The sequence below is a fragment of the Channa argus genome, chromosome 7, assembly GCF_033026475.1.
Source record: "Channa argus isolate prfri chromosome 7, Channa argus male v1.0, whole genome shotgun sequence".
Taxonomy (NCBI): domain Eukaryota; kingdom Metazoa; phylum Chordata; class Actinopteri; order Anabantiformes; family Channidae; genus Channa; species Channa argus.
Window position 1 is genome coordinate 20753035 of NC_090203.1, and position 21797 is coordinate 20774831.

Below are 21797 nucleotides of genomic sequence, written 5' to 3' on the forward strand. Positions count from 1 at the left end.
GGCCATTTGGTTATACTCAAGGGAATGGTTGTTGTGTCACTCATTTGCAGCGACCGCTAAAGAGTGCACTTAGCATCCTCTGTTTCCCCCTAGCAAACATGTGGGGAGTGACATGATACTGTACAAGTGCCTGGACAACATATAACATTTCAAAGCAATCTCCTAATTGTTTCCAGGCCAAGGTCGATAGCCTATATGGAAGCAATCCCTTCTTTCAAACTTCTTTTTTTTTTTTTTTTACATCCACAGATTGGAAAACATTAAAGTGTTAAGTAAACTTGACCCAGGAGGAGCTAATTCATTGGGAAATAGCTGAAGTTCATACATTCAGTGGCATATCAGTGACAGTCGGGGCAGTGGATTTGCTTCTACTTGGATGGTCACCATATGTTTATTTGGTTTTTGTGGTGCAATTCTAAGCCAGCCAGTCACTGAATAGTGGCATATGTTGTCTAGAGATGAGAGACTGTTTATGAAGGGCAAGAGCAGATTTGCATACCTGAAGGCAAAGGTATATGGGCCCCATATGCAATGGACACATCTCATTAAAACTCAGCACATCTATAACTTTATAGATCGTCTGCCAGAATATGTATCTAAAATAGTAAACCAATGCGTAATGTAACCTTAGCATATTTAAGCTTAAGATAAATGGTAATGTGCTAGCAGACATAGTTGCAAACTTAAGAATCTGACTAATGAAAGGTGCAGCCCCACGTGATATTTAGAAATGTGTAGTACAGTAAGTACAGTAATATGACTTTTTTATTTAAGAAATCTATGAAAGATAGAAAAACTGAAATTCCCTTAAAATACTCCATTTAAAAAAACAATATTGTGGCATTATTCATGAGAAATCCCAGCAGACTGGATGACTTTGTTTTGAATTTTATTTGTACAGTAATGGTGTGGAATATTATCCAGTAATATATGTATATAAATGATCTTATATGTCATTGTAAAAGCTCTTTACACTCTAAGCGAATGCACCTCAAAACTCAGATTCTATGCAATGATGAGGTAGACATTAATAATGGTATTTTCCACCCTCTGCAAAAACAAACAAAACATCGAATACACCTTAAATTACTCTTATCAATGTAAGAAATATATGATTATCATGAAACTCTGTACATCACAAATAATAAAATAATTATAGAATAGAAATTATACCGATTTGAGTGCATTTTGTATATTTACAGAGAAATGCCGTTTTCTCATTTCTTCATCCGTTGCACAAAGTTTTCGACTGTACAAATATTTACAAGTCAAAAATAATGAACAGCAGTGCATTCAAAGCTAATGTGCATTTAAATATCGTCTTGAGTTTTTTTTTTCGTATTCTTTCGTCATCAGAGAAAACAAGCTCTCTCTCTCTCTCTCTCTCTCTCTCTCTCTCACCCTCTCTCTGTCTCTGTCTCTCTCTCTCTCTCTGACCGCACGTCCTTGGCGGAGTCAGTTGGGAAGTGCATTTCGTGAAGATGCAGACTTCTGAGCAAAATTTCGCCTCAGTAATGTGTGCTTTTCTTTCATTCTTTTTTTTCCCCTCTCTCTTTTTTTAATAACAGGGCCCCAGTCGGGCAAAAGTCTGGTTTTGTGTCCTTTTTCTCGGCGCACGTCGCCTTTCAGCTGAGCTCCATAAGGCAAAATCAAATCTCTTGAAGGCATTGCCACCACCATCTTATTCCCTCTCCCCAGTGTGTGTATATATGTGTGTGTGTGTGTGAGAGAGAGAGAGAGTGTGCGTGTGTGTGTGTTTGGTAGATTAGACCCCCCCCCCTCACCCTTCATTTTTGTGAAAACAGGCACTTGTTCGGGCCTGTAATGACTCCAGCTGGACAGTGGCAATTACGGCCTGGATGCACATACCCAAAAGAGTCTGGCCTGGCAGGCGGGATCACACGGCAGAACTGCAACAAAGCGCTGACAGGCGAAGCCCACTGTCCTCTGGCCTCGGCACGAACAGGTGCACAGTCTGACTCAATGTGCTCCCATCTCTGTGTACCCGTGTCTTTGTGTCATATGGGCACATGCTGGTCTCTGGGAAAACGGAGCCAGTGTGATGGGTGATCACTTGTTGCGTGAGGTGACATGGAGAGTTAACACTTTAAGGCAGAGAGTGTGGATGAATGTAGGTTCAATAAATAGCAGATTTCGCCTCTGTGTGCATCCCTATTGAACAAAGACAAGGCGAGTCAAAGCATTTCAGACCGATGAGGACTTTACACCATCAAGAATTGTCTTCGATTGTTCTGTCTTTTAAAGTGATCTAAACAAACAGTGGCCGCTACCTGCACCCGCACTGCTCCACCACCATGTCCTCGTACTGTTTGTACACCACGTTATTGCCCGAGTCTATGTAGAGGATGCTGATGGGGCTGAGTTTGGTGGGGACGCAGCAGCTGGGCGGGGTGCTGTTGGGGTCCATGGAGTTCATGAGCGTCTGTATAATGGCGTGGTTGGTCGGTTCGAGGTGCGACCTGAGGGGAAAGTCGCACACCCCTTCGCAGTGATACGCCTCATAATCCAGGGGAGCGATGATCCAGTCGTCCCAGCCCAGCTCTTTGAAATTCACGTGCAGCGCCTTTTTGCTGCACCTGGATTTGGATTTCTTCCCGTGCCTCTTTCCGTGCCGGTTGCTCAGCGCCGTCCTCCGCCGCCGCCGCCGGGGCCCCTCTCCTTTCACCCCCCTCGGGGACACCCCCTCCTCTTCTGCAGCTTTCACCATCACCACTTCCTCCTTCTCGGTGACCGACCTCCGCGACTTGATCTTCTCCTTCATCTCGTTGAACAAGTTCTCTCTCTTCTTGGAGCGGGTGTAGGCCACCAAGATGGCCTTCTCCTGCTGGGACCGGCCGCTCCTGTCCAGCCCCAGCTGCCTCAGATCCACCTCAGTGTCTGATTTGCCAAGAGTGACCCTGAGCTGGAAGCAGATCTGGTTTCCCTGCTGAAAGTGATGCTGGGGCTGATGATGCTGCTGCTGCTTGTGCGCTTTAAACAGTTCCCACACGTCCAAAACCTCCCAGCCAGGTTTAGTAGAGTCCAGTGGGTCCAGAGACCTGGAGTCCAGCAGACTGTCGGAACGACAGGGGTAGAGCTGGATGTCGTAGAGGCCCGTCGTCTGCAGGGAAGTCCGCAAATCCCCGGACGCTCTCCTAAATATCCTTAATTCCGCCCCGACCAGCTCCTCTTTGTCTGAAAGGGTTGAGACATCAAACAGATACTTTTGTCTTCGCAGAGGAGAGTGCAAAAGATCGTCTGCAAGGATAAAAGAAGAAAATAATTGCAGTCAGATTCACTTAGGGTGTACAGTGTTCAGAGGGAGGGGGACTCACATTCTCCCACAGAGGCCTTCTCTCTCTCTCTCCCTCCCTCCAGCTCCCCCCCCCCCCCCCCCCCCCCCCGCCAAACTCTCTCTCTCTCTCTCTCTCTCTTTCGCTTCCTCTCTTTCTTGTTTTCCAAACGTCCAGGCTCAACCTGCCTCAAACAAACTACAACTGACAACTCATCAGTTTGGTTAAAAAAGAAACAACCCCTCACAGTTGACAATTTATTCTTGATTAATAAAAAACATGGATACTTCGCCTAAATCCATAATAAAGCCATTTAAATACTGTCTTCTTCACATTCTAACACAATTATCTTAATAATAATAATAATAATAATAATAATAATAATAATAATAATAATAATAATAATGCGAAAGTCTGAACAAGGCTAGAAGGCTTGAAGGCTTCCTCCCTTAAATTCTAGTTCCTCAACTTCCTAATTTAATTTCCTGGAAATTTGTTGCACACCAATTTGAAAGTATATTGTGATGTAAAGCAAGCAGGTTTCAGATCACATGCAGGAAATATCAAATCTCACTTGTTTCAAAAGTTCATATTTCATATTGATCTGTTTATCACCTGTCACGTGGGCCAAAAGTTCCTTTATTATACTGCAGCTAACATGAATCAATAAAATCTTAATCAAGCACGTTTCACTGTGAAGAGTTCTGCTTTTTTGATAACAGACTGATTATTAGTTTTCTTCACTTTGGCAGAGTGGAAGCAAACGTCTCCTCACTTACAGCACAACGTTTTTGTGCAGCAGGCAGGCATGGCATCAGAAATGTGGTTAGTCTCCTTTCGAGATGTAAGAAAAAGCATTTTTTTTAAAAACAAGGGGCCTAGTGATGTGAAGGCCCCTGGGTGCTGCCAGACACAACGGACCAAGGGCGACACACTGTACACTCAGCTGAACAATACACAATTAATGCATTATTCCCTGCCGGAGACCCAGGAGGCCTGCAAATACTTCATCAAGGGGAAACTAGTGAGACTGAAAATCAGCGCTCAGAGACAGTGCGTGAAAAAGCGTCAGACAAACAGACTCTGAGTGTTTTCTGTGCTTGGGAAAATTGTACACAATTTACAACACATTAAAGTGTGAATATTAATGTGGTTTCCTTATTCATTTGAACTATGGAAAGTCCACACAAATGTTTTTCCTCTCAAATTAATTTTTTGTGAATAAAAGGAAATACGTTTATTAAGTTTAATCATATAAGTTTCTCTGCTTTTCATAGTTTGACAATTTCCTTAAAATATAATTTATGAATAAAAGGATGTGCAATTCAAAAAACCTTCTAAAAGGATTCAACTCTGGAACAAATAAAATCATTTCCTTTAAATGCATTTAAAAAGATTTAAAAAGGTTTGAACCCAAAATCAAACAGCTTGTTCAGACTAATAACTTCTGGCTTTTTTTTTTTTTTTTATCTAACAAAAGCACGCAGCTTCGGTGGATTGTCTTCATTTCTGCCTGATGGCGTTTTAAAAAGTGAAAGTGACATGTCTACATCCAAACATGCCCGTGCTGTTATTTGTAAAACGTGTTCTAGAGAAATATTTAATCTAGCTGTCGGTTTCCCTCCGTGAACCCTGCCGAGTCCAACAGTAAAAGCAGATTAAAACCTGGTGCTCGTTTCAGTGGCTTTGCGCGTCTGGTCTGCATTAGGATTCTTTTTTTTTTAATAGGACCTCAAACAAATCAAACACAAGTTCACCAAATAATTAACAGTTCTCAGTTCCCATCTTCCTCATTAAAGCACTTCCCCTCTTATATTTCATCTTATCCTGCCAGCGACAACATTCCCTTCAAAACGCGCCCGCACAGACTGAGGGATATTATTGAGAGATATTGGTGTTGACAGTTTTAAAGTGTAGAAAGTTTTCTTAATTGCATTATTATGCAAAAGTAGTTTTTCTTTCCATTATGCGTAAAATGTTCCACAATGGATAATTAGGGGAAGAACGCGGTTAGTTTTTTTATTGCTTGGTTTAAAGGGATCCTGTGAACTTCAGTTTGACTTTGTTTGTCGTTTTTGAACAAATGCAAAATTTGTACATAGAAACATAGCTGTTTTAACATCTATGTCCGTGTGTGAAAGGACAGAGAGAGAGAAAAAGAGAAGGAGGGAGAGCTCTTTAATGAGTTACCTGAAATGCCAAGAGTAATTCGTCTTACTCTTTTTTCTGACTTCCAACAAAAACACCCTGACTGATTTTAAGCACATTCTCTCATTTACCTACAACGGCGAGAGGTTCTACATCATATATGTGCACTGAGTGAAGCTTGTCTCTGTGTAAATGACGCAAAACGTGTTACTTTAAACCGCCCGGCGGGTGTTTCTTTCGTGATGGAGGCGGTTTAAAAGACGAAAAGTCCCACATGAGGATCATCCTGCTGCTTAATGCAATGCAACACTTTGGGGATGCTGGGAGGCACTTGGGCTGCAAAGAACGAGAAGAAAAATAATTTTCCGTAATTAAAGTGGCGGACGCAAAGGGAGGTTCTGTAGTAGACAGAAAAATTACGAACCACTTCACAGCAGAGGAAGTGCTCTTTCAGTTTTTTTCTCTCCCTCGTCGCTTCTTTGGTGATGTGCCCATCGCGGCCGAGCTGGGTCATTATGGGAGAATAGACAGTGTTTGATATGTTATGACATGAACACTCAATTAGATCACCGAGTTCAAATACTCCAATCAGCCGTTCGATGCCAAGCAGCTCTCAGAGGGTCCAGCTCGGGGTCAGAGCCAGTGACACATCACATCAAAATCACAGGGAAAGACTGAGGCGTTTTTCCTATCAAATCAGTTCACACTGCAAGAAAGGGAGACACGGGTGTTCCGTTTAGCTTCGGGTTGACTTTCAGTTTTTCTTGCCTGAAAAGCAGCAAATGGGTGATTTCTTTTTTTTTTAATATGCTTTGTTTTTTTAATTAGGGAAAAGTACCAGTGTTTATTTTGTTTCTTTTTTATTTCTATTTCACAGAGTCTTGAGAACAACAGTTCGTTTGTCCTGGAGGTAACTGCAGCTCCACCTCACCGCATTCTTTTATAATAATAACAAGTTTTAATTAGGACGACTCTGGACCAAACAACTCTTCACCATGGACTTTTTTTTTTTTTTCATCGCGCGTCCGAGCGTGTGAGACAGTGTTTCAGGGAACGTAAATAAAGATAGGCTTGATTTCTCCTGTAAAGGTTTACTCGGCTTCTGCCCCTTTGTGTGTGTTGGATGTGTTTGTGTTTGTCAGCTTGGTTTGTGTCTTTGCAGGCCGATCAAATCACTTGATCACACACGTTAAACTGACCCAGACACCTGCTTCTCACACCGACTCACTCTGTTCCAAAGCCCTCCAGCTGCCTTTGTCAGCACAAGTTGCCCATAACGAGCACCACGGCGTCTACAGATTGGAGTTTTTTTTTTTTTTTAGTTTTTTTTTTAACATGCTTAAAGTGAAATTGGGTTTGGAGCTTAAATGTTTTTGGTTGTTTTAGTGTTTGAGTTTAAAGAACTCGGAAAAATCGAAAATGAAACAACCCAGAAGTGCGACAATGTGATGTCTAAGAAAAAAAAAGTTTCCCCCTATTCACGTGGAGCTGGATAGTTTTTGCTGCAGCCCGCACTGACAGAGATTTACAGCCTTCATTTAGAGAGCTGTTCAATTAGCGTTTTACTGTCGCGTTACGCAGAGGTTAATTAAAGGCAATATAACTTTATACTTGGAAAAAGTTACGTTCTGGCGGCTATGAGGCGAATGGTGAAACGTGCTCATCAAACAACTAATCCAGTAGCTCTCTATATTAAGAGATTTATTGGTATTTGTGGCGTAAAAGTGTGTTTGCTATTTCGTTTTGCGTGCTGTAAGGCGTGCGTAAATGTAAACGCCGCGACCATATGCTATTGCTCCGTGGCTTGAATGCAGTGCTGTATGTTTTAACAAAACCTGAGGGAGAATGTTAAAGCAGTCAGTCGAGAAAAACCCTCTGTCACATTAGTATGCAAGACTGAGTCGGTGGACCTGGCAGCGGACTGAAACCAACCTGTTCCTCTGTCCACAAAACTTGTTATGGTGTTGGCAAACTTGGAGGAGCGGAAAAAGCTTGCGTTTAGTCCGAGCTTCTCTGCAGTCGAGTATGTCCTGTATATAGAAAGCATGTATTCATGTGGCACAATCGCGTCCTTCTGGTCGTCTTTGTGATGGCCCGTGATAGGATGCGAAGACGCAAAGATGTCTTTCAGGGATTTGGATGACCTTTGTCCGTCCTGATGAGGGATCCTGGCTCCTCTGTTCCTCCTCGGCGCAGATGTAGAGATGATAGCAGCAGACTGGAAACACGGTATATTCCCAAATAAAACAAGGAGCAGGCCCAGATATAGCATTATGATTCGAGATGCGTCCATGGCTGGAGGAGTTGCCAGTAGATGTTGAAAAAAAAAAACTCTTTTTGTCCGCACTCAGTGGAGTTAGATGCGGGGGAGCCGCCGGTGCCGGAGATGGTGTGCGCCTCAGGGTTGCAGAGCTGCTACTTTGCGCTCTCTGTTCACACCAGAAGAAGTGCGTTTTGCGCTCTGGACTCCACGCAAGAGCGGAGAGTGTTGGGCCGAGAGAAACACGCCCACACGGTCGCTCAGCGTAGGGCTTCCCAAACAATTTCATGTCACAGACCTCCAACCACGCGCACAAGAGCCAACGGACCCACAGGATAAAGACATATGAGGAAGTATTGGTGGTTATTGGTTTCTCAGCCAATCGCTGAACTTTACGCTGCCCATAGATAATGATACTTTAATGCATTTGTTCAGGCGACAACTTTAAGTTAATTATATAAATCGGTGAATCCCATTGTGATGAAATCAGATGGAATTATGATCGAATGCAACCATTGTCATGTGTTCTTCTTTTAAGTACTTGTGTGAAAAAGACTAAACGTCCATGTTTTGGAGCAAACACGTTTATGATGCTGAGTTCTGTGCATGTACATACACAGAGATGTCAGAGTTGTAGTCTTTCTTACGTGTTTGACAGCCGGAAATCTTGCAAGGTGGCGTCATATCAGATCAGATTAGATTTCAGTCACATATATGATGAACACACAGGCTGGAAATAGCACCGGGACGCGGAATATCATGGATGTTGTCGCTGAATTTCAATGTTTTCAATGCATTTATTTTTGACAGGAAAAACTAACAAGGCAGGTGAATAGTTTGTGTTTAGGGGATGGCAGCTGAATTCACTGAGAAGAGACAGTTTAAAACTGAATCATGGATAAATAGGCTGAGGAAGGAGATTTGCCGCATGTAAACGTAACCTGGAGGTGTGAACACGCCGAAGACAAAACGATTAGTCTCAGTGTGGGGATAATTCATTAAATGCAGTTTCAATAACACTAGTGACATCTAGTGGTCATTTGCCTTTATTACAACCAAGTGTATCCCATAAAAGTAGAACATTAAAAAACGAGGACAAATGCTGCATTTAGGTCATCGGGGAACATCGAATGGGGCAAGTCTAGGAGCCTAAGAGGTCAGAGGGATCACGGGTCAGAGCCTCTGAAGGTCCTGTTTCTTGTTTGAAAGAGCTTCATTAAAAGACACAAAATGACCACAAAGAGATGCAAACCAACCAAAAAAAAAAACAAAAAAAAACTCAACGATTAGTAAATGATAACTAAAAACAGACATAAAATGACCAAAAATAGGCAAAATGATTAAAACAGACAACAAAGCAAAAGCAGACGACAAAACCACCTAAATAAGATATAAAGTTATCACAAAGAGATTTTAATAGCAAAGACACTTCTTATCCACCCACGATCGTTTCCAATTTGTTCTCTAACTCCCACATAGTGTATCACATCTATAGCCAGGCATTAGAATAACATTTGTAAGACTCACCTTAAGGCCTGCTGAGCAGTCCATGTGGATGATCTTGTCTTCTAAAACAACTATTGCTTTCACGCGGTCCAAAAGTACCGATCACTGAACAAAGAAAGGCCACAATCACTTGTAAAAGCATTTTGTTTTGCATCATGAACAAACATGAAAGTTCCATGTGCATTTAGAATTTTAAAGACTTGGTTTATTGGTTGCGAATTGAATTCATTGCAGAACAGTGTCAATGTTGCAGTGGGACATTTTTCCAGAGCAAAATAAATCATAGTAAAGCACAGAATCCAGTGACCATGGATTACTAAACAAGCCCGAGTCCAGCAGCCTAGAGGCCAGGAGGCCACTCTGTAACACGCAGATGACAATGAACTATTGAAAAATGACCAAAAAAAAAGATGTCTAACAACAAAACTTGCTACAAAATGATGCCAAATATGTGCCTTATGTATAATCTAGGATGGGAGCTTACCAGTCTGTACCCAAAGGGCATTTTCTCAAACTCCGTCACTGGCAGTGACACAGATCAAGGAGACAAATATATGTCAACATACTTTGTAGAGATTATGTAACAGTGTGTAGCAGCTCCAGCAGAGGGCCTCAGTGATGACAAGAAGACAAGCGTGCCAACGTTGGACTCAGTGTCCACTGCTTCCTCACCGTCCAGTTTGACGCACTTAAAAATGATGAAAAACAGACTGCACTTGTTTTTCTGTTGCATTTTTTTATTTATTTAATTTTTTATTTTTTTTTTTGGCACTCGTTTTCATACACACTGTTTCTTTAATGTGCTATTTCAAGCACAGGCACAATAGTGATAGAAAGGTGATTTCAGCACCATGGAGAGCCAACACAGGCTGTCACCGAGAGCATCTCATCACACTGCGTTTGTCTTCGTGCACACACAGACATTTTGTATGTGTTGGACAAATACCAGCCCTGTGTCATCGTGATAATGTCCCCGTCACCGACATCATTGCCTTAAAGTAAAATTAGGATTAAAAAAACATTACTATGAATCCAGGCACAAACTGTTGGGCCATGGATGTAAAGTGTAATATCGCATGTGCAAGCTATTTCTAAATGTGTTAAATAACAATCGTGGGTAATTCAATTTATTTCAAATGTAGCCAGAAATCGCCAAACATGTCAGGACCCATAATGTGCCAGCCCGTCTGCAGCCTGGGGTCGTCGGTTAAGTAACGCTTCACGCGTTATATAACACACGCTGCTTGTCCAATCGTGTGTGTCCTCGACGTGCGCGCACGCACACACACACACACACACACACACACACACACATACTGCTCTCCTCCACCCCAACATCCAAACAGCAGAGCAGAACAGAGCAGAGGCTGGCACCAGAGGAGCAGCATCAGTAACAGCGCAACGATTCTTTGTGTTTCACCGATAAACGCGCATCGCTTTTTATCCCCGGGAGGAACAACATCCATCATCCAGGCAAGCGGTTTATGTGTTTTCCTTTTTTTAAAAACAAAAAAAACAAAAAAGAATAATCAAATCAATCTTTTATTATCATCAACTAACAGGATGGGAGCAGGTGAGCTGACGAGGCGATGTTTCCAAGTTCAGACACTGGTGTTTCTTTGTAGACTATCTGAATATCCGCACAAGTCCTGTTTGTTCGGATGCTGCAGGATAAATTTTGGGTTGTTTACATCACCATTTGTTTTGCATATCTTCATTTCTAGACGAATCCACGCACCAAAACAGAAAAACAACGGCAGTAACTGTGGGGGCGCCAGATGAGAAAACCAAAATCCCATTACTGCACGGTGACATGTAACAGAAGCTATTTAATGAAAACAATGGTGCTACTGCGATATCAGGATACGAAAATCTAATGAGAGTGATCTGCGTGCAAAGACAGGTTCCTTGGTTGGCACAGTGGTCGGGTTTTAATGACGGAAAGTTTATTGTGAGAATTTCATGTAGGCTATTTCTAACAGCACAGTAACGTTACAATGTAAAACTGGGTTCTCAAAGCAGCTGCTTGTTTCTAATAAATATTTTATATACTGCCAAGACATCATTTTCTGAAATTCCATTTTAATAGACCTGATGCCTACTAATGAATCCTGAAAGTGACAGAGACAACTCGGTGAGCTCAGAGAATGACATGCTACTCAAAAAATAATAAACCTGCGGAAAATTACACAGTTAATGTTTTCTGCATTTGCATAAGGATAAAAATGGAGCATGTGGTGTAGATGCTGCCATTTATCAAATGTCATCATTATACAACGTGACACCTCAATAACGCCCTGAACCGAGGCATCATAGGGTTAACATTAAAGTGCAATAATATTTCTTTCTCTGTGCATGGACAGAAACATAAGAACCCACATAGCGTAGGATGGATTAAGGGAATTATTATTCACACCCACTCCATGCTGTTTTAAAAGTCTAACCATCTGGATAGAGGAAATAACTCAAGTAGAGGCTTAAAGCCTGTTTACCAGTCGTGTCCACATTCACTCAGCATCAAGCTGACAGCTTTTATCCAAGTCTTTCTTCCCCAGTACATTGTAAAGCTGTGCCCTCCCTCCATGCTTAAATTTGGAAGAGTTTTGGGAGTGACTGTGGACCACAGGAAGTTTGGCTCTCTGGCTGAACAGCCTGTATTTGCAACTTAGATCATGCTTAGGCTGCTTCTCAGCAGGTAGCCAATCAACAATGTCTGGTGTCAAAGAGAGAAGTGACTGCATAGGGTCTAGCTCAGGATAAGACTACAGTAAGCGAGCTTACAATGGAAACAGGCACAGAGTTGCTAACAGAGCATACGAAGGGTAGCGTCCAAACACACGGCAGGGTTTTGGCTTTCAAGCTCTTGGATGATCTTTAACATTAACATTAAGGAAGATGATAATGATGCTAAAGCTGATCAGTGGATATGATGTTATGTCACGTGGCTGCTTGTAACTGCATGAGACCAAAATGAAGCCAAACCCCACACAAATCTGTCTCCTCTTAACCACACCCCGGTCATCGAATTATTCACCTCAGCTCGTGATTCTTTTCTACGCTTGACATCTGCACTTTTATTAATCCGAGTTTATTGTGAGATATTTGTTGACCAGCTGCCATTATTACTACCTGTCTTAGAAACTGTTATTTGCTTGTTTTACATGTTTAGAAATCTGCTTTATTGCATCCCTTGTAAGACGTTTGTGACAAATGTTTGATATAAATTCCAATATATATCATGTGATAGAGTCAGGTGAAAATGAAAGTCAGTAGCACTTGTTTAAGAATAAATATTCTCCTGTTCTCATGCCTGCGGGCTCAAGGACAGAATGTTCATTCATTCTGAGAAAAGCACTGTACAGCTGAATGGTGAACACCCCCGCGTCACTTCAGCACATTCAAGATATTTTCTCAGTGAAGGACAACATCTCAGGATGAGCACCAGAAGCCTTCACTCGCCACAGATTTACTAGTAATTCTTTTCATGTATCTGGAGATTTTGGTGCATCGTTTTCCCTGGGTTACTAAGACTGTTGCTAGGGCACATCCCTGGTTGCTCAGACATGCTTGGTGCATATAATCAGATTCTGTGGTGTCAGTGTGTGTGCATTGCTACAGTATGATAAGATGATACTCTGCATGTTGGTGGGGTTGCAGAAACTCAAAAGAAAAGTGAAACTGCAGGCAAGGTGGTGCAGACCACCCAGTGCTCTGATCTATTTTTGATTCTCATAATAGGAGGTGGAGACTGATTCCCATGAAACGCTGAGTCTATTTCTGCAATCCTCTTTGGTCTTTGGCATCTAAAAAAAAGGAATTAGCAAAGTGTAGCTGCTCATACAGGGAATTATATTACTTATATTAGGTCATCATGCAGAGATATTCTGTCGCTGATGGAGGGCAGATTGGGGAATCCAGATGATTAAGGAAGGGCTGGCATCCATCCTGCACAAAAAAAAAAAAAAAGTACCATCTGGATGAAGCTGAGGAAAATAGGTTTGAGCTCATTGATGTGAGATCAACACATAGGCCTTGAGGTCATTTACATCATCCCTAATGCAAATAAAGAAAAAAGAAAATCACTTATCCACTTATGCAACTGCCCCGCTTTGGTGATGGTGCTGAGGCAGTCAAGAGGCCAGAGGAATAAAGTTCACTCAAGCATGAGAAGAATACTGAATAATTTAGATCTAAAGTAAGAGATGTTTGTTCCTTGTATAATTTTGCATTTATGAAACAGAAAGTTCAGCAGCAAACCTGCCTTTATTTCTACTTTGGCTTCTACTTCTAAAGGGGGTGTAATATTGCTGAACCATGAATTATATCTCCACACTTCTTACACAGAAAGCTGCTCATTGAATTACATAGTGAAGTGTGGCACCTTTCATCCATTACTGTGCTTCATATCTGATTAGTTTGATCCAATCAATCAATTTTATTAAAAAGGCTCAATACAAGAGCTGCATTTGCCATTCCTCATTTTAGCTGTATCTGTATAATCTTCTGATGATTCTCCGTTCTTTAAAAAGTACTGCTAAATGAGGTAGACGAGTTATTTTAAATCTGTTCTTTTTTTAAAAATGTTCTTATCTCTTTCACTCTGTCTTCACCATTCGATAAGCATTTCTGTGTGAATGGAAATATGAGTCTTAGTGACTTGGTTCACCACTGTGGTCTCAGCAGCAATTAGATGGATGGCCATTCATTTTGGTACAGACATTGAACATCCCTTGGGTTTAAATTCGAATGACATGGTAATCCTGGAATATTTCCTCTTCCATCACCAGCAGGTTTAACTTTTTCAGTGATGCATCTCAACATATACTGATAGTTGTTAGACATTCATGAGTTCAATATTCCAGTAAAAGTACAAGTACTTGCTTAAAAAAATACTACAATGTTTTACTTAAGTAAAGGCTCTAAAATGAAATACAAAACTTGTGCTCCACTGAGAAAATGGATTTTAAACAGTGCTGAATTTGATGCTGCTGTTAACATAAATGTAAAACATATGGTCCAGAAGAAACTTTTACAAAAATAAGAAGTGAAAAAGAAAAAAAATGTTGCAAAGAAAATTGATGATAATTCAGTTTCCTTCTGTGTTTATTAGATGTCTACTCTATGTTTAGGAGAGGTGCATTTCTGTTTGTCACAAATTCAGAGTGTGTAGGTCATCGCTGGCTTGGGGATTCTAGTGCCATCTCTACCAGGCAGGGAGGGTCTGTGTGTGTGTGTGTGTGTGGCTGTGGTTGTCTTGGTGGCTGGGATTTAGGGGGGGTAACAGAGCTCAGACAGAGGGCTCCTGTATATATTAAGGGTCTGAGTTCCCATCAAATTGCTGCCAGCTGATTTTTTCCTTTTTCCTTTCTCAGGCTAAGAGACTTTGTGGAGCACAATGGGACCATTCCAAGAATATGAGGTGAGTCTTTTGGTGATAGAACATTATGAAATGCTTTGCCAGGTTAGCTACTTTACACACACAAGTGTCATTCTTTCCCCATTTTTGCTGACATATAGTGAGAATAAACTTAAGATAAAATGGGCAAACTATAGAATTATCTATAGATTTACCTAGAGATGAATTTGTGCAGTGCTGCATTTCCACTTTTAGTTCTGACAGTTGTTTCTTTAACAAGCAAAAGAAGTCCCCAGAGAAACGAAGCCCCCGCAGCCGCATCCCACGTTTGGTCCTCCATCCTTTCCGACCAAAGGAGAAAGGGTCACCTCTGTCGGATTCACCTTTTTCAGAGGAGGAGGGCAAGGAGTGCGACCTCAGCTCAGATCACTCCAAGAGAACCATCAGCACCAACAGCTTTTGCTCTGGTAAGAACGTCAGCTCCCGTCTCAAGAATGGCCGAGTTAACAGGCGTCAAAGCAGCACTATTTACAGGCTGTCATAGAAGAAACTGAATCCTAACATTCTTGGGTAAACATCATCATTTTTTTAGCAAGACATGCAGGTCGGGCACGTTCAAACAGGAAATGCATCCATTTATATTTTATGCTCAGTTGAACTTGGTCTCCTAGCAAACAGAGCAGAGATTTTGTGTGCGTACGATATACGTGTGTGTTTGTGTGTGTGTGTGTATGAACACCACAGCACAGAAACAGCTCGACAGCTAGTTTAGGAAAGTGACGAGCAGCTGTAGTAGCTGCTATCTGTCAAATAACACCAGGGCGAGAACTTTGAACTCTGATCGAATATTTGTGTTCGTTGCCTGCGAACACTGCGCTGCCTGTTCTTGGCTGGTACTGTCTGTGTGCCTGTCTACAATAGATGACACTGGCTGCCCCACTAGTCAGTCTGTGTCCCCCTCCAAAACTCCGTCAGGCTCAGAGCAGAGTGCCCACGGCTCACCGATACTCCCTGAACGCAAGACCAAAGTGAAGAGGGTGAGAGTGATGGCAGAATGGAGCGGAGAACCACGGAGCGCACCCAGGCACAAGAGGGAGCTGCGGTCGGCCATGAAAACCAGAGGTGAGAGAATACGCTTACAAAGATAAACCGAAGAAAAACTTTTAAAATCTTCAATTTGGGCCTGTAGCGTCAATGAGCTGCGTGGTGATAGTTTTCATTTTTGTAAGTTTACAGCTACAACACTTCATGCATATACTTCTGCATGGCAGTGGTCCCCAAAGGCTAAAGTGCAAAAACAGTTTGTCATGTCAGCATCTGACAGATTTCCAGGCTTTCTGATGTCAACAAACATTGCAGCTGTTTGCCAAAAAGTAGGATAGTAACTGTAATGCATTGTCATCTCTGTTCACTACTAAAACTTCATCCCAACATTTAATTTCCTCTCTTTGAATCTTTGGGTGATGAGGACCAACTGCTTGATCTTCAGTCACAATGGGGAGGAAATCTGATTGGTTGAGGAAAATGTTGGGGAGCTCAGCCAATTAGGCTGATTAGGAGACTCAGTGTGCAGATGCTTGCTTGGCTCACCGAGTGGTGGAGGATCACGTAGTTTCGAGCTATTTTGTTTGTCGCAGTCTTTACTGGACACAGTAATATGGTTTTGTTTGAAGGTAAAAGATGCTTTTCAGGTATGATTTTGAATTTACCCTTTATTTATTAATCAGATTTGTCTCTGTTTACCTAATGTGCTTCTACACACAGTTTCTGCAGCATTCAAAATTTGGTTTACAGACAGTAGCTGAATGTTTGTTTAGTTTTAAAGCCGTTTGAAATCACATGAAGCATTTGATCTGTGTGTCCAGGTCTTTTAAACCACATTAATCTAACAAAGTCTGGATTATGGGGAGTAGCGCATCCAAGGAGCTGTTTTTTGAGTGTTTTTGTAGAGACTGTGCTGTCTGTTTATTTCCTCCATCAGTGAGGCTTTATGGAAGTTGTGCTTACAGAATGTGAAATATGATAGTCCTGATCCGAGCAGTACAAAAATTATGGGTGCCTATTAAACTAGGCACAAAGAGGAACTGATATGAAAAATTGGCTACAAATATTGTAATAGTAATGAATAATTTTTTTGATTTTTAAACATTTAAAAGCTACAGGATCTCCTCAGCTAATGATGCTTCTCTCTGCAGGTAGTGAGGCCGACTTCAGCTCTTCCAGCAGCACAGGGAGCCTGAAGGCCAGAGAGAGCCTCACTTTTAATGCAGCTGGAAAGAAAGCTACTTCACGAAGGTATTTGCTTATAGCAACAAAAATTAAAAATGCTTTTAAGCTACATTTGAACTCAGAAGTGTCTATAAATAAAACGTAATGTACTGTTTTGGAATCGATAACTCATTGATTTCTCCATGTGTTTTGTATGGTTTTTTTTTTAAAGTCGTGGAGCACGCATCAGACCGCTCCCAGTGTTCAAACCAGTTGGGAGCCCTACAGCCAACCATGATGCAGAGCTCTATGCTCCCTACAGAACTCCGCCCAGAGCTGCTGCTTCAACCACCAACAGCAGCAGCTGCAACTCCAGCCCCACCTCCAGGTGCCACACATTACTTTCACAACATGCATTATTAAAATCACAGGATTGGGGTTTGGGGTAAAATATTCTAATCAGTTGTTACAATCTACTGGCAATGTCAAACGTTTTGATGTTTCTCCACTTGGATTCATATCCAACTTGCTTTGCCTTAGGGCAAAGAGTAGATTTTGGAGATGGGGAGATTTGGACTGTGGCCCAGGCCAATGTGCAGCACAGCCATGATTGAGTGGGTGGCTGGATTAAGCTTACTGTTTTATCATTTCCTCCCTTGCAGCAGGCTTGGATTATATTGGTCATGATTTGGCTGTGGTTGGAATTAATGAGGATTTAACAAAGCAAATGTCCGACTATAGTAGCCAGACTGTGACCCTACTGGCTGCAGCCAACTCATAACTGGATTAGGGTGTATGTAATGTGGTTTGGAGGGGAGTAGAAGGTCATAAATTTTTCAGACTAGCAGAACCAGTATGTGCACTGAGTAACCCTAAGCTCAAATATTTGGGACCACCATGAATTTCTGACTTTGTGCTTCAGGTGGAATATAACTTGGAAGGTTTACTTAATGTTTTTCTGCTCCATTGTGCAAACAGTTGGACCTAAAATCCTCTCTCTGCAGCATAAGTGACAAACATTAAGCCCATGTATTTTGAGTGTTTATGCAGGATCAGAATCTGTCCTCTTTAGCTCATGTTTACAGCTTCCTTAAATGCATCGCTACTTTGCTTTGTTGTCACTTCAAGACATTTGGCTGTCAGCTTTCCTCTGCCCAGCTAAGCATCGTGTGACATCTCTTCATGTGCTACCTTCTCCTGGGCTGTTTCTATTTTTGGCAGGGATGCAGTGTGCTCATGTAAAGACCTCAAGTATCCCAGGTTCCCAGGATATTGTGATGGTTTGAGGCTGCAGGGGGGGCACAATATGCAAAGCAGAGTTGCTGCTTTGCATAGTGTGAAAACCCACCCACTCATCCTTTTTTATCAGTTCTCTTTGAGCATGAAAGGGCACACAGAGGGCATGTGAGGGCTAGTGCAATTAAAATGTAGCTAGTAAGATTAGTTCTTTTCTTGCTAACACTGCTTGTATTTAGATAAACCAGCATTTCAGGGTTTTTTTTTTTTCTCTAGTCTGCAAGACAGTAATCCTGTGTCAGACAGTAATTCCAGGCTTCAGAGAGCATCTGCCCAGACAGCACTCTCTCAACCAGACTAATTACCTTCTACAGGGAGCAATTTTACTTTTAAGCATTAAATCGTTTTTTTTTCTTGCTGTTGCTCCAACCTGTCTCATCAGGCATTGATGGATGTGGTGGTTTCTGCAGGAGTAAAGTTGGTCTTTCACTAATGCCACCTATATTTGTACCCGACAGAGGAGTGAGCCTGGTTCACTACCACTCCTGCGGAGACAACCATGGGATCAGACCCCCCAACCCCGAGCAGTACCTTACCCCTCTACAGCAGAAGGAACTGGCCATCAGACACCTAAAGACCAAGCTGTTGGAGTCTGAGAACAGGGTTCGTGACAGGTTAGTTGAGATTTAGCAGGACAGTAGCTCCAGTGTTTCTGTTGCTGCTTATGGTTTTAGGACTTGATAACAGGGGTTCTATCATGAAATTCCTGGATTCTGCCATTCTGCTCAACTGTTACTGTCCATCCCAAGTTTAAACCCCGGGGCGGGGGGACAATCCTATTGTCCTAAACTTAGATTTTGTAAGAATTTTGTCCACAAGATTGGGCAACCTATTTAAACCTTATGCTGAATGATTTACCTGCTTTGTCTTGTACAACACAATTTGACACATGATGCATTATACATGTACATTCTTGAAGACTGATACATCAGAAAAATGAAACTACAAAATTCACAACCACAACATGATGATTACTGACCTTTAAAGATACTTATCTGGATTAATCCATGGCCAACCAGGCCATGACAGGATATGGAAGCCACACATTTTCAAACCATTCTTAAACTTTTCAAATAACTAGGTATTTTCTTTTATCAGAGAGACAGAGATTGAGGAGCTAAAGGCGCAGCTCAGCAGAATGAGGGAAGACTGGATTGAAGAAGAATGTCACCGGGTAGAAGCTCAGCTGTCACTCAAAGAGGCTCGCAAAGAGATTAAGCAGCTGCGTCAAGTGGTGGAAACCATGAAGAGCAGCCTGATGGAGAAGGATAAGGGAATACAGAAGTACTTCATTGACATCAACATCCAAAACAGGAAGCTGGAATCCCTGCTGCAAAGCATGGAGCTTGCCCAAAGTGGCTCCAACCTCCAAGATGAAACCACTTTGGATTTCATCTGTGACAGTCCCGATAGTGGTGGGAAAAAGATGTTGGGGGAAGAAGAGGGGGGGGTGGAGATGGAAGATCAAGGGGCAGAGGCAATGGCAGACAGTGGGCTGCTGGTAAATGACGAGTTGGCCAACAGAGATGACATTTTGGAGCAGGTCTTCATGTCCACAGTGGTGGATTTCAGTCGGGACTCTAGTGTCAAGCTGGTGGCTGGGCCAGAGTCTGGGCCTGAGGTTTCTGCACTGTCATCCACTGCATCCCCAACAGCTTCACCAAGTGCAGTTCCCACTCCTGCCAGGATCTTTTCCAGCACAACTTCCCAGCACATCACTGAAGATAAAGTAACCCAGACTGATGTACTGTCCCTGTCTCCAGACCTGCAGGCTCTGCTATTACAGCTGCTGAAGTTCCATGGGTCAACAGCAGTGGATGCAGCTCTATCAGCCTCCAGCCGAAAACTGGGCCTCGCAAACCCGTGCACCACTACTGACAGTGTGTCCTACTCAACAGCTTCCCCACCCAGCATGCCCAGCCCTGCTCCTCCAGAGGGAAGCAACCGCTCCACCTGCTCTGGCATGTGCTGCTCGGAGCTCACGCAGAGTCGACGGTTCATGGAGGAGCTAGACTTTCGTGTCTGTGAGGAGGAACCATGCATGTCACCAGGACTGGATGTGGTCGGCAAGCGTTACTGGAGCAACAGTTTGTTGGTGGATCTGGTCGCAGTAGCAGCCCCTGTGTTGCCCACGGTGGCATGGCTCTACTCAAGACACGGCGTGGATGGAAGCGCTCCAGTGTACAACATCGCCGCCCTTATCCGGGGCTGTTGCGTCATGGGATTGCACTCTCTTCGTCAGGTCGCTCACAGGGCATAGTGGCTTCTAACCTGCATGCACACACCTAACCTTGAACTAAAAGCACTTAAGCATCTTGTCAAGAATATTGGTGAGATTTGTTTTTTTTGTTTAACACTTTATCAATGCAGTTGTGTTGGTTCCAACACTGTTACTTTGCACTGTAAAGTTACCATGAGTCGAAGAATAATGGTGACATGAAAGGGAACATTTGTAACAGGGGTTATATATGTATTTATCATTTCATGTAGAAGGTAATCATCTGGGTAGATGGTTATGTTATCATTGTCCTGTTGTGTCCCTAGTTGTCCTTGTGTTTAAAAGATCTTTGTTGTTATGAGGATTTTAGAACATGAAAGATTGAATATTGGTTTCTGTTTAATGGTTTTTGGAATTTAAACAGTTTTGAGTTATTAAGGAAACCCTAAACCTTCAGCCAAAGCTTTAATGTGAGTCAAATGTTTTCTTTGTGAAGTATGAAGAACTATGTGTATTTTGTTTTTTTTTTTTTGGGTTTTGTTTTGTTTCCTACTTGGGAGTAGAGCTTTATTCGGTACAGCCTGTGTATTGTTCATAGAAATAAGTTGATGCTTCAAAGAAACTGACACTTGTTATGTGCCTGAACTATGTGCAATACTAGTGGTTTACATCAAATGTCCTGGTACATTTATTAAAGCATGATAAATCAGCCTGTTTGTTGTCACTTGTTGTTTTTGGCAGTTTCATGCTTTTCGTGGGGTAACTTGACTTATGTAATAGGCCTTTTGGTAAGTTAGCGAAGACTGGGTGAGCCAGAGTCTCTCCAGATGTGCAAGATGTTCACATAAATAATGAAAAAAAGGAAATGCTGAACTCAACTGCGACCACACCGTGTTCTGACAGCCAGCTTACGTAAAAGCTTTCCTGGTTTGTACTTTTAGATGTTGCTCGGGGTGTGGACAATGTAAAGTGCATTAGATCCTCTTTACCGGAATCTCTGAGGCCCATAAATGCTGCGTGTACCCTTACAGCACAAAAAACTGGGTCAGCACCTGAGCAGCTTTAAGTCTATCACATAACATCTAGTCATTAATTGTAAAATAGTCTAAATGAAATTACACTCGCCATCTTCTGCTATGATTACTTTATTTTTTTTGTACTTCTCCCAATGTATCTTGAGTTGCGTAGCCATGACCTCTCAGACTGCGTCATTAAATTCTATTTTAAATGTGTGCACCAATGTCAGGCTTAATGACACATCAGTGTTGCATATAAGCTCTTAGTAACAGCATGGTTTCCCCAGCTTTTAAGGATCATTGTTAACCCATGTAACTCGCTCCCTTTCTAAAGACTGATGATGTGCATTTTCCTTTTTTTGAAAGTGGGTCAGTCTCTCAGAGGTTTGGCAGGGAGGCAGTGTCCCCAGGCAGATGGGAGTGGCATCATTATGATGGGGGACTGATGAGTAACGACAATTGTCCTTCAATTCAGGCTGTGCCGTACAAATAACAT

General features: G+C 42.2%; 2 protein-coding genes across 4 annotated transcripts; one reads left to right on the forward strand and one right to left on the reverse strand.

The window, feature by feature from the left end:
* Positions 1-872: 872 nt before the first annotated feature.
* gdf6a (growth differentiation factor 6a) lies at positions 873-7968 on the reverse strand. Its single transcript, XM_067511695.1, has 2 exons — positions 7374-7968; positions 873-3258 (listed from the first exon to the last, which is right to left on the reverse strand). Exons 1-2 carry the CDS (start codon positions 7732-7734, stop codon positions 2288-2290), a joined length of 1332 nt encoding a protein of 443 aa, XP_067367796.1. The 5' UTR covers positions 7735-7968; the 3' UTR covers positions 873-2287.
* A 2553-nt stretch (positions 7969-10521) lies between these two features.
* On the forward strand, positions 10522-20995 carry sybu (syntabulin (syntaxin-interacting)). 3 transcript variants are annotated; one of them, XM_067510767.1, is made up of 8 exons: positions 10522-10680; positions 14580-14626; positions 14844-15030; positions 15485-15685; positions 16759-16858; positions 17004-17159; positions 18526-18681; positions 19166-20995. In XM_067510767.1, exons 2-8 carry the CDS (start codon positions 14603-14605, stop codon positions 20325-20327), a joined length of 1986 nt encoding a protein of 661 aa, XP_067366868.1. In that variant the 5' UTR covers positions 10522-10680; positions 14580-14602; the 3' UTR covers positions 20328-20995. The 3 variants fall into 3 exon arrangements, with proteins under 3 accessions (XP_067366868.1, XP_067366869.1, XP_067366870.1); XM_067510768.1 differs by having other exon boundaries at positions 14850-15030; XM_067510769.1 differs by having other exon boundaries at positions 10523-10680; positions 15539-15685.
* The last annotated feature ends 802 nt before the right edge of the window (positions 20996-21797 follow it).